The 13,246-nt window shown below is 28.3% G+C and overlaps 3 protein-coding genes across 5 annotated transcripts in view; 1 reads left to right on the top strand and 2 right to left on the bottom strand.

Annotated features, from left to right (window-relative positions):
- Positions 1-6,668, bottom strand: part of LOC108762500 (uncharacterized) — a 10,238-nt gene extending 3,570 nt beyond the window's left edge. Inside the window, exons 1-9 of one of the 3 annotated variants that reach the window (XM_018509528.1) lie at positions 6,577-6,668; positions 5,033-5,116; positions 4,033-4,297; positions 2,722-2,866; positions 1,914-2,113; positions 1,693-1,799; positions 1,193-1,414; positions 729-938; positions 358-660 (exon numbers count right to left, since the gene is read on the bottom strand). In XM_018509528.1, the coding sequence (XP_018365030.1) occupies positions 358-660; positions 729-938; positions 1,193-1,414; positions 1,693-1,799; positions 1,914-2,113; positions 2,722-2,866; positions 4,033-4,297; positions 5,033-5,107 (1,527 nt within the window). In that variant the 5' untranslated portion in view covers positions 5,108-5,116; positions 6,577-6,668. Of the gene's footprint in view, positions 1-357; positions 661-728; positions 939-1,192; positions 1,415-1,692; positions 1,800-1,913; positions 2,114-2,721; positions 2,867-4,032; positions 4,298-5,032; positions 5,237-6,576 lie in introns of those variants that run through there. The other 2 variants (XM_018509529.1, XM_018509530.1) reach the window with 2 other exon arrangements.
- Positions 6,669-6,721: 53 nt separating this feature from the next.
- fh (frataxin) lies at positions 6,722-7,802 on the bottom strand. The gene is made up of 3 exons (XM_018509531.1): positions 7,462-7,802; positions 7,243-7,363; positions 6,722-7,040 (listed from the first exon to the last, which is right to left on the bottom strand). The coding sequence occupies exons 1-3, from the start codon at positions 7,695-7,697 to the stop codon at positions 6,762-6,764; spliced, it is 636 nt and encodes a 211-aa protein (XP_018365033.1). The 5' UTR covers positions 7,698-7,802; the 3' UTR covers positions 6,722-6,761.
- Positions 7,803-8,814: 1,012 nt separating this feature from the next.
- The window catches only part of LOC108762481 (beta-1,3-glucan-binding protein), a 9,344-nt gene continuing 4,912 nt past the window's right edge, over positions 8,815-13,246 (top strand). The window contains exons 1-5 of the mRNA XM_018509501.1: positions 8,815-9,220; positions 10,949-11,176; positions 11,272-11,417; positions 11,526-11,668; positions 11,732-11,895. Coding sequence (XP_018365003.1) covers positions 9,076-9,220; positions 10,949-11,176; positions 11,272-11,417; positions 11,526-11,668; positions 11,732-11,895 — 826 coding nt within the window. The 5' untranslated portion in view covers positions 8,815-9,075. The remainder of the gene's footprint in view (positions 9,221-10,948; positions 11,177-11,271; positions 11,418-11,525; positions 11,669-11,731; positions 11,896-13,246) is intronic.

Here is a 13,246-nt window from a genome sequence, read left to right as displayed (position 1 = left end):
TTCTACCGTCGTGGGATTGCCCTGTTGCCAGAGAGATCGGAAAAAGTAGTAGAAAATGGAGGAAATTACTTTGATTAAGATATTCATTCAACTTTCCTTCGAAACAAATCAATTTTAGAGACGAAAAAACGGCAGGAATTAAGTTTAACACCTAATACACAATACATACTATACATATAATTTTTGTTAATCTTCGTTAAAAATAAATTAAAATAAAAATGCAAATTCTTGTCATATAAAACTCATCCATATATATATATATATAATATATATATTATGCAAACTGTATTTTAATAAGAATTAATAATAAATTTATACAATTAACTTTTCAAACGATATTTCGTAAAAGCATACGACCTGCTGTCTATCCAAATAATTGGACCAATTCGGATCTTGCTTCAGCGCTGGTATAATTACATGCTCTGGTTCGTTAACAGTTACCACCAATACGTGAAATAAGCTGTATAATACCAGAGCCGAAGTTATTTTTAGCGTTTTGTCACACGCTGAACTACTGCATAAAAAGCCGCTACAACTTCTTTCGTCTGTCTTCGATTTTTCAGCTGCGTCACTGTCGTCCACGCACGTAACGCCCACGTTACGACGTACTAAGGTCTTCAGCAACATCTTTGCCACAACGTAATTACTCATCGATATCACCTACAAAGAGAAGTTTCACAGAAATAATAAAATGAATAGCTTCGTTAGGACATCGTGTTAGTAATCACCTTCATCAATTGAGGCCAGTTAGGTTGAGGCTGATGTCTTAAAACATTCAACTCAAGAATGACAGCTTTATCCTCGGATAATGTTATAATGTCAGCTGGAGAATTAATTGCATCTAATCCTAATAAATTTGGAGCGCATATCAATAGCCAAGGTGCAGGACCTCGTCGAGGACGCAATATCGCCAAATTTTCCAATCCGTGTCGGAAGACCTAAATAACAATTGTTAAAAACAGTTGTTTTTAAAATATACGAGAGGAATTTTATTAATTGTAAGTTTCAATAAATAAACAATATTTCTCTTATACGAAAAATTGTGTACAATCTTAATAACGTTGGTACACGTTACTTTAATAAATTTATTTAAGTAACTTATTCAATGAAAATAGTGTTTTTCTTTATATCCAACTTATTAAAACAATCCCAAATACCCAACATTATGGTATATTAAAATATTCAGAAATACCTGATACAATTCTTTGAGAGGAGTGCCTCTAAGCAGCAAGCAGATTAACAGTTCATTACATTTTGCATGTATATCTCTTATTGCTGTCGGCAAATTATTCGGACGTACACCAATCATTCCATCGCTATCAACACATGCGCCTAAAGCGAGATAGCCCGTACAGCAAAGTGCATTAAAGGCATCCGACCAAAATTGTTCGAATCGTGCCAGTGTCGGTCGTCCCTGTCACAATTTCATTTTTATCTCCAATTCCCATCTCGGTTACTTACACAGACTATACTCAAACATTGCGCTTCAATAAATCGCAAACGAATGCATAATACAATAAATAAATAAATCATGCAAAAGAGCAGAAATGAACATAAATTGATTTTACATTTGGTCGAATATAAAATTCGCGTTGGTTTACGATAACAATAAAATATTCAATGGAGATAAATGAACACGAAACAAATTGGAAGATTAATCGGAACTAGTCGTGAAATATCTCGTGGACTTACGTGAATGAATCGCGTAGTTATGATAGACAGAGACTCATTTAACATCTCTGAAAATACGCGCTGTGCCATCTTAGGCGAGACTGTGTTCCATAAATCCGCCTTAGTACCTAGAAATATTAACATATTGGTTTTGCAAAACGTTACTTCGCGGAACGTCATAAATTTATTTTCATGGAATATCAGAAGAAATTATATCATGAAAAACGAGTCGAGTGCTTTACCTTGCATGTACAGCCACCACATTTGTATGACATAAGAGCATCGCTCTCTTTCGAAGAATGGTTTGTTGCTGTGCCAACTGAGAGAATCCGCCTCATTAAGAATGTATAAGGAAATTAATCGACAGTGCAGATCGAGCAGTCTCTCTGCCACAGCTTCGGCCATTTCGTGAAACGCTTTATGAGACTTATTAATCTTTTCACTATTAGAAGAAAAAGCGATGATAAGAGTCGAACAAAATCGTGTATAAAAGTACAAATTACTCGACTTTAAGCATAAGAAGAATTAATAGAAATGATTAAAAGTTATTAAATTTAGTTTCGTATTAAATTTTAAACATAACAAGATCAAGAAAGAGAAAGTGTATCATTTTATAAATTTAATAGTAGATACTCGCAATAAGAATACAAAATATATTAATTTTAAGAATTAAAGAATTAAATTAAATGTTTTTGCTGAAATTATTTTTTGCAATATCATTACTTTAAGATAAGATAAATGTTTTTTGTTTCTATCTATAACTGTTATATATATATATATTCATTTATAGTGTCATGAAATCAATATTTTAATTTTTATACGCGAGATCAATATTTTAATTTTATACGCGAGATTATATTTTACAAATCGTAACAAATATGATAGAAAAACGCCATATTGCTAATGTCAAAACGTTGATTTTTATGTGACTGGGAAAACTATTTAAAATCTATTTTATGCAGTTGTCCTTGGAAAAAAATTTTTGAATGTAATAAATTGAGATAAAAAACTACAAAATAGAATGAATGTAGCTTTTGTAATATAAAGCACCTTGACTGAGAAGAGATTGTTCCTTTTGCGTGCTGATTGTAACACCATAAGCAATTACGTATCAATGCCGCCGCACCTAGAGTAGCGGTGAGCACAGTGAGATCAGCGTGATCCAAAGATTCTTGGATCAACATGTGTAGATGTTCTAAAAAAATAAAAGTTTTAGAGTACTGCATCACTTGTTCTCTTCAAATATTTCAATTTAAGTCCAAATTGTGCCATTATAAAAAAAATTATTCAAAACGCAAACGCAACTTCCTTGCAGAGGTGATTTATTCAATTAACTTAGTGTCAAATTTCTCTAGCAGGAATTTAATCCAACGATGAATTACGGAGCACATACCTAGCTAATGTTATTTGTCAATTTACGTTAAAATGACATATGTAACGACATGGATATTTTTTAACTAATGTTAAAATTTCTTCTTAAAAACAATTCAATACTAAGTTAATTAAATAATTCGCTAGTGATCCCTGCTTTTTTAAATCTTATTTTCTGTTCTTTAACGCCAATTAAAAAAAATTTTTTTTATGAATTAAACATCCAGAACATAAAATATATTTTTCATATAATTTATAACAGTTTCTAAAAATAAATCATTTTGTTATTTAATTCTTAATTATTAGAATATGAATATCAATATTAAAAATTTGAAACGTTTTTTCTAAAAATAAATTTTTGTAATGATATATTCTTGCTTTTATAAATTGATTTTATAATATATCAATGTTTTTTTCATATATATGTGTTATTAAATTCTAATAATATTTTTATATACTGTAAGAAAATCCTTCTAAAAATAAAATATTATTTTAAACAATTTTTAATTTATTTAGGATTTAGGATAAAATTCTGTTTATAATTTTATATGTCATATAATATGAAAAATATATAAAGAATTAAGTTACATGTAATGTGAGCATTTGTAATTGCATAATATAATTTTTATTTACAATTAATTAAATTTTATGCAGTTTTTTTACAAATCTTCTGATAGCTAATATTTTTTTCTCTTATTTTCTCAAGCACATGTCTGTCATCCTCATGCACCTCCTTGTAGTCCTTACTGTCTTAATTAATTGAGATAAACATATGTAGTCACATTTACATTTCTCATAACAAATTAAAATTTACATTATGAAATGTAATTAAATATTAGGAAAATATTAAATTTATAATTAATTCCTCCTTTTCTTTTACGAGCAACTTTTCTCAATTTTCTTTTGCAATTCTTTTACCTTTTTATATAGTTATTTCGAATATTATAACATCTGTTTATATTTCTTATCGGGAGTCAGGAGGAAGTGTACCTAACAGTTGCTCGGCGGTGTCAACAACGAGCATGATAAAATCGGATGGCTGAATCCGTTTAATGACACCATCTTCACTATCGACACTGGACAAGCTTCCATTCCCGGAGGAACTCAAACCGGAAGGCCGCTTAAAAGCGGTCATGAAGTCCGCTTCCCACCATGTAACGATCTTAATCGCGGCGAACGAGGCATGCCGTGGAAAATCTAGTCTTCCACCACTGATGCGTATGCAGAGGGGTTCTCTCAGAACAGTTTGCATCTCCTGCATCGGAAAACGCGATATAGACGATGCAAGTATTAAATTTGCTTATAAATTTATTTATAAATTACAACATTGAGCATCAGGATTAATTCTATTTAGGCTGGTATTCATAGAGTCGATTCTTATATTTAAGACTATCTTAGATACTTAAGATGTCATGAACCAAGCAGAGAGCATTAGCATCTTAAGACATTACTTAAAACGATTTAAAAAAAAATAGACTATGAATACCGGCCTTAAAATATTCCTACAATTTTTAATATATTATATAATATAAATTAATTATTAATATAAATTATTAATATAATAATATAAATTATTTATTAAATATATTATTACATTTTGATTTAAAATTAATGTCGTGCAGGCCTGTTGTGCGAAATAATGACACGTGATAATGACAAATAACTGAATTGCTCGATTTGCATGCGTGTATCTATGCGTATATAACGTGCGGCGATTCTCTAGTTTCGAGAACAAGGCCGATAAATCAATCCTTCCTTGTAATTAAATCACGTCGTGCTATACGGCAAACGGAGTAATTTCGAAACGACGCGCTTTCGATGTATCGTTTTATGCCGCTCGGAAACCATGGATGTAATCTACGCGCTAAAAGCATTGAAGCGGATATCAAGCTGTCGCGAAAATCGACGTGACAAATTCCATTAAATCACTCACAAACTGCAACATAGAAATTGCATTAATGGCACAAATGATTTATCATCTAATTGGTACCTGGTAATATTCCATATCCCGTTGTAACAAAATTCTTACGCGATCGACCAAATTCCCATCTTCCATAATCTCCATTTTTGGTCTCTGTCGAATAACATAAAAGACAATTATACTTGGACGATCTAATTTAATTGATTCTTTATAATTTTATTTGTGCACAAGCAAATTCTACGTGTAGTAAATAAAACTGAAATAAAAAGTGACCTTTCGATGTAACGTAGACTTGTCGTTTACGTTTTAAAAATTTTAAATAATAGATACTGATTCTATCTTAAAAATTTCAATCAATTAATTAATAATTCAACGAAAAAAATTGAAGCATATAAACTGAGTTGTTAAAGATAAACTTCAGCTCACTCTCTTACTTTCTTTGCTCTTAATCTTTTACTTATCTATTAAATAAATTATCACAAATAATTTATCCGGAGACGAAACAACCGACCTTTAAACAAATTTTAAAGTAAAATAATAAGATCTGGCTCTCAAATTAAAGACAATATAAACTTGCTTAAAAATACTATTCAAGATTTATTTCTTTCAGTAATCAATTTCATTAAACACAAATCTCAAATTCATTAAACAACCTAATTAATTAGCTGGAATCACTCTCATAAAAAATATAACGATAACACATACACGTGCGCGCACATGCATACGTACAAGTTCTCTATGCTGCGTTTATTATATATATAAATATATTTAGTATTTACAATATAAAACGAAAATATATCAAAACTACCAATTTAATATATGAATCATTTGTGAATAATTCGAATGTGTAAATTATCTTTGAAAAGGGATTACAATGCAATATACATATATATATATATATACACACACTATGCAATATATATATATATATATATATATATATATATATATATAACTTTTGCTATCTTTAAAGATAAAAAATACAATAAAAGAATTAACAGGCTCCAAAGAATAAATCCAAGAATGATAAGAACCAAACACTGGATGTACGCGTGTAATGAATTTATTCACTCAATACATAATATACAATAGTTATGGTTTGATCCTACTGCGGATCCTTCTCAATATCGCAAAACATATTAAAATACAATTAAAAATTATTGATCATACACAAATTGAAATTAAAAAACCGAATTATGCGACATGTGGCCGTGTCTTGTAAGATGAAGACATAAGGAAATTTTGATGTCCAACCGTATTTTTAAAATAATAGGCATTATCATTCTTGGAGAAAAAATACACTCCTGTAAGTGATATCAAGCACATTAATACATACTGATATATTTTAACATATATATAATATATAATATATTTATATATTATTGTATATATATGTTAAAATATATCAGTATAAAATATATACTAAAATATATCAGATATATATAATATATAACTATTTTTTCTTTCAGAAATAACTTATATTCGTTCTATGTTCCATATATGCTGCAATATAAAGTATAATAATAAATAACAACGTACATGTGCTATTATAGAAATTCATTGCCACTGCAGTGCAAATATACAATATATAACTTGATATTAAAATTACTTACATGAAGTTTCTTTAATGTCGTTACTAATGCAGCACTTATACTGATTTCTTATCTTTTTATATTTAGTTTTATGTACAGTTTCTGTAAATCAGACTTCCTTCATTAATGTCTAATAGTCTTTAGTAATATAATTATATCAAATAGATTATATATATAAATTCGCACAATTGTGTAATTAACTTCTATTAATATTTTTTAGAACTATCCATCACAACTTGTTTCTCTCTACCACTAAAGGAACATTTGTCAAAGCATGCTTCAAATTTTACAATTGTTGGTATTTCATTATTAAGTAATTCATGTAAGGTTTTGCCATCGTGTTTGTATATCCATTGACTATTTACAAAATCATAACGTTTGGGTCCAGATTTTGGAGAGGAGAGCCAAATTTGCTTGTTCGGTGTTTGGCGGTTTATAACATAAGTACCGTATGGCTCGCCAAATTTCACAGTTAAAACTCCATCCTGCAGCAAAAATTGCTAGTATTGATAGACTCACAAAACAAGAATTATAAATTTTTTAATTAGTACAACGTGTAATATTCCAAATAGATTATATAGATTCTCACAATCACATAATTAAACTTCTATTAATTTATTTCTTAGAACTATCACAACTCGTTTCCCTCTATTACTAAAAAAAAAACAATGAGTGCAATACACATACTCCGTAAGATACATCAGCATCTGGCAAATGCACCGCTGCTTCAACCAATTCCTCAAAATACTCAGTTAATGAGTCCAAAGTTTCATCACAGACTTTCTCGTATTGCACAGAGCTAAGTTCGCTAAAATATTATGCAAATAACAAATTTCTTTTTACATTAATGGTACATGCAAATATTACACATTGTTAAAGTGTCACAAATAACGTAATGATGCTTACTTTTCTGTCGAATGCTCAGTAGTTGTACTGAAATTTTTTATAGATGATTGCAGTAACGTTCGTGAATTTCTCTTTGAAAAACATAATCTTATTGAATTGTGATTAACATAACCTGCAATATAGCTGATGGGCCAATTCAGTTGTAGAATAGTTCGTTTTTTGATTGAAATTCTAGGAAGGAATAGATTGCAAGACAACCTTGGAATTATGTAAGATCTCGTCACAACGGTTAACATGATAAATAATCTCTCTTAACAGTTTTATCGATTAAACAAGTTCTCCGGTTAGTATGTACAGTGGTATTTTTTGACGTATGTTACTTTGCTGCGTCGGTATCGTCACTCGTCACGCGCGGAACTATTTTGTGTAAATTAACATTAATTGCATTTTTATTAAAAATTTCTATACTATATTATTTTCTACTTTTAGTATTTTGTAAAATTCATTTTCAGTTAAGAAATTCAGTTAATAAAATAACTATCTAATTAACTATTAACTGTAACATTACAGTCGTTAAGAGTTACAGAATAAGACGGCTCCTTAGTACTGGCCAATTTAATTTAAAATTGATTTCGAATATTAAAAACATTGAACAAAGTAAGTAAGTAATTAATCATTCCCTGGTGAAAATTTTTCTCAGAATTTTTTATATAATTTTTCAGAATTTCTATATAATTTTATAACTTTTTCACATTTTTTATACGAATTAGAATACTTCTCAGAAAATCTACATCTTTTCTCAGAATTTTCCATATATATGTTAATTATGACATATCGTAAGATTTCTAAGATTTTTTGTAAGTATAATTTCTGATGAAATGTTATAAAATCTATAAAAAAATTAAAAAATATTTTTAAAATTATGGAATTAGAAATCTCAGTATATTTCAGAATTCACATGTATGAAAAATTCTGAGAGAAGATGTAAACTTTCCGAATATTTCTGAGTATTTCTAAAAAATGTTCCAATTCGTATAAAAATTATAAAAAAAATTTTCACCGGGATTACAAAAAAATTACAACTTTTTATGTCACTTACACAATTGTTACATATTTATGTCACTTACACAATTGTTACATATAATTTATATTATAATTATATTTTGTATAAAATACTTGTTTTCATATCCTGATAAACATTAATTAATATAGTAATTTGATAACAGTGTTATAATTTTACAGTACAATTAATGTATTGTAGCTATTACGTACATATGCACGTTATATTTATGTTGTTGCGTGTGAAATTATAACATTGGTATTATTATGTTACAGTTAGTTGGATTATCTTTCTTTCAACTGCGAATATCATTAATCAATCTCTGAAAGCCTGGACAATGATCTGAGATTATATAGTTGTTTTTACAGGTATTTTGGATGATTCGACATCGATAATAGTTATATTCAACGAGGGAATCCCAAAACTATACAAGACGCAATCTGCATGACGAATAAGGAAAAATGTAAGGGAAGGGGCAAAGAAAGTGGAAGAAACAGTAGTGAATCATTGAAAGCGCGACGCATGCATGTGTTAATCTTTTCTTCTAGCACCGTACGCGACCTCGTACTTAATAAATATCGCGTGTACAACATTAAGAATTGATAATCGCGAACATGCTCTCCCGCAGAGTCGATCGTGCGATAGTTCAACTGATTTTGGTACTAGCATGCATACTTGTGAAACCAGTGTTTCCCTACGAGTTACCGGATCCGATTTTCGAGGTGTTAAAGCCGCAAGGTCTTCGAGTCTCTATACCCGGTAGGTTTATCCGTAGCTTTTTTCTCTTAGAAAAGATTGTACCACCGCGAAACTTTTAAAGATTAAGTAGAAAGAAGAGTCCAAAAAAATTTCTTTAAAAAATCACTGTATAAAAAATGATTTGTTAAAGAACATTAAAAAATGCCTGATTAAATTTCATTTAACAAATAATCATTATTGCATAACATGTTTTATGATAACGTATAAAATGTTGATATTAAACGTTGTATTTTACACATGAGATCTATTAATATATTGATTTATATAATTTAATAATACGCGCGATAAAAAATCATGTATATCATTCTAAATTATATACAAATACATTAAAAGTAGTATCCTAGTAGAAAATTTGTTAGAAACGAATTTTTGTAATTAAATTGGAAAATAAAATTATATCGAAAGATAACTGTTTGAATATAATAAATATATATAACATGAATCGCTCATCTTAATTCCGCCCGGGGAAAAATGTTATACATATATGGACATGTTTTGTATATAATTATATATAATTGTACATAAAATATGTAAATTTTGTATATATAATTATATATAAAACATTTTTTTCCGCACGTCAATATAAGTATCTATATAATATTCCAAAAAATCTGTTGACGCGCAACAATCGTGTCAAGTCTGTTTTTCTCAACTATCACAAATGTGTATATGTATATGTACATTTAATTTTAGATAAATGTATACTTTAACATATACATATATATATATATATTTCATAATTCTGTATTGTTTCTATTTTATTCTTTCGATAAAATAAATTATATGAACATCAAAAAACATGGTCTCGGTCTAAGAACATAATATTAAAGTTATTAACGTCATTAACTATTAATTATTTACATGTTATTATATACACGTATTAAATTTGTTCTACTCAAATTTTATATGAAATTTAGAGAGATTGTTTGAATTATATGTATGTAGCTATTTTGCATCAATTGTATAGTTTGTTTTTACACGGATAATATAGTATTCTTCATTTGCAAAGTATTTTATATATAACATCCTCTTGTACGTATATTAATAAAAATAATCATATATACAATTATTATCATATTTCTTACAACCATAGATATGTACAACAAAAATATTGGAAGAGAGAAAAACTTCAAAAACTCTTTAAAATGTGTTTATTAAGACAATTATTAGCATTGCTAAAAGCGCAAAGAGCGGAATATAATAAGTATATAATTCGTTACAATAATAATCATTACATAATAATCTATTTATTAATTTTCGAATTCTTTGGATATAAACAAAATATTAAAAAATATTCCTAATATACTAATAACTCTTTTTGCAATACTTTCATTGATGTTAAATATGTTTTTACTTTGCTTTTATCATTGTAGTTAAAAGAGAGATTAATGATTGTGACCTTAATGATTATATATGACCTATGAGAAAATGTTTAAATCACAAGATGTTTAACTCTTTCAACATATCCTATCTTATAATATTTCAAGTTTTGACGTTACGTTTCTAAGAAAACAAATAACATAAATTAATACGATATAAATATAATAATACTACAACTAATTATAATAAAAATTATATGTATATTTATATGTATATTATCTAAAAAATTAGAATCACCTAAACAATAAAAACTCAGATGTTAGATAAAAATTACGTATCTAAATAAATAATAATATTTGAATAAAAAAGAAAAATTAGTTTTATATTTAACGATGATGCGATTAACAGATACACCGGATTTAAAAATATTTGGATTCCACGCCAACATCAACAAAGCAATTCGCACTAATGAATATGGTCAAATCGCTGGTGATACCTATTTAGCAATAGATGGCCGCTGGACTTTTGAGGATTCGGACGTGACTATAAAAAATGGAGATGTACTTCATTACTGGATTTATGTGCAAGCGAATGGGATTAATCACAGAAAGAATAACCAAAGATGGACATATTCCCGTAAGATTATTTACATAAACACACGATTTCTCTGATTCATTAATATAAAAATAACGAGGTATTATGTATATAATATTTCAAATTAATAACGATAGAAAATGAAGTTGATAGTCAAGAAACTACACAGACGAGTTCTTCAAAATACGAAATTCCAACCGAGGGCCGATTACTACTTAAAGACTATTTCAATTCTTTCAACGCGTCATTATGGAAACGCGAGATAAAGATGCCATTAGATCCGGTAGGTAGTGAGTATATAATATATATTCATACAATGTGTATATAATTGTATATAGACATATATGTATATTTCATTTCAACTCAATAAAGTTAATTATGTTGAAATTAGGATTATGAATTTTGCGTATATCACAATCAAAATCATGAGCAACTTGTACAAGTTCATAATGGTCAATTATTCATAAGGCCAATTATACTGGAAGACTATTATGGCGAGAATGCGACCGCATACGGAAGATTGCAACTTAACGAGTAAATATAAATAAATTAAATTTCTATTGCATTTTTTTTGTTGTATAATCTATCTTTTCGTAGATGTACGAGCATGGTTGCTTTCGAATGTACGCGACAGGCGTTATCCTACAGCATTCTGCCACCCGTTATATCTGCACGTTTTACCACGAAAGAACGTTTCGTTTTACGATACGGAAAGATCGAAATACGCGCGAAGTTTCCTGAGGGCGATTGGCTGTATCCAGGTAATTTTGTAATTTTTTTATTGCGAGCGAGACATACGATATATTACGCAATGTGAAACACGTTGTATTGAATCTATACAGTATCATATAAATTAATCTGAGTAAAATACAAAATATAAAACAATTTATATAATTTTTTAAATTGCAATTAACTGTATAAAATACATGTTATAATATAATAATGTCTCATTAATTACAAGTTGCTAAATATTAGTTAATAACAACACTTATAGTTGTACTATATAATTTAATTCAATCTTGGTCTAAATTTGTATCATATTAACATATTATTACAGCATATATATATTTTTTATATTTAATTGTGAATAAAGAGTGTATTATTTCATATTTTATTAATTTACGTAGTAATTAGTTTATACATATAGTATTGTACATTTAAAAAAAAAAATTTTTATTGCTCTCGTCAATTTTTCGCTTTTCTATAGATAGTTTCAATCAGTTTTTTCTTTGTATTTTTCTAACAATGACAAATACATATTACTTAGATAAGACTTGAATGTTTACTTCCCTTTGAATGGTTAATGGATTTGTCACAATTTACAGTATTACTTTTCTCTGAGAAAGATAAAACATTATCACAAAATTCTCAAGGAAATATATATTTAGCCATAATTATGCAATCACAATAATAAATAGAGGAAAGGCCCCTATTACGAGATACCGAGTTCATTTTGGGTAAATGCTAGAAGTCTATGGGCAGAATTTTAAAAAATAATAGGTCATTTTGAAGGGAATTTAATAAGCTTTAAGATAATGTTATATAAAATTTAATTCAAATTCCTTTTTTTTTTAAATTAAAAATGTAAAAAGTGAGCAAATCGCAAAGTCAAAAAATTGTGCTCCTAATATGAGATGCCCCGAGAAATCGATAGTAAAACACAAAGTATATCAGTATTGCAATTAAAAACTTTATTTAATGTTTCTTAAATACAAACAAACAGCCAGCGCAACAAATGAGTATGCGATACATTATATCCAGAGCTCGTCTTCAGGTAGTTGAAATCAAGTATCGCAGAAATAAGCGCTCGATATTCATTCCGGTTGTCCTTTTTATTATTGTACAATAACTTTTATACTTTAACAATGATTTTCACTATGACGTGAGAGCATAAATTATTTCATATTAGAAATACCCTGGGTATCTCATATTTCCACGCCTTACGGTTTTACGATCATCAAATCTAACTTCTGTAATTAAGCAATTCAACCAAATTCAACATATCCCATATTTTTCTATTAGTACAACCTTATACTTTATCACTACATGAAGAATTTATTGCCAAATATTTATTTATTAAATAATAAACAAGGTTTAAAGGCTGATCTCAAT

This window comes from Trachymyrmex cornetzi, unplaced genomic scaffold, assembly GCF_001594075.2.
Source record: "Trachymyrmex cornetzi isolate Tcor2-1 unplaced genomic scaffold, Tcor1.1 scaffold302, whole genome shotgun sequence".
Classification (NCBI taxonomy): domain Eukaryota; kingdom Metazoa; phylum Arthropoda; class Insecta; order Hymenoptera; family Formicidae; genus Trachymyrmex; species Trachymyrmex cornetzi.
The sequence above is the reverse complement of the archived record's forward strand: the minus strand, read 5'-3'. Positions and strand labels throughout refer to the sequence as shown.

Bases quoted from the DNA above. Each gene is read 5' to 3' on its own strand.
- fh (XM_018509531.1), bottom strand. From the start codon at position 7,697: ATGTTAACCGTTGTGACGAGATCTTACATAATTCCAAGGTTGTCTTGC. The intron at 7,364-7,461 runs GTAAGCATCATT...ATAATATTTTAG, and splicing joins ACTGAGCATTCGACAGAAAA to CGAACTTAGCTCTGTGCAAT. The intron at 7,041-7,242 runs GTATGTGTATTG...TTTTTGCTGCAG, and splicing joins ATGCTGATGTATCTTACGGA to GATGGAGTTTTAACTGTGAA.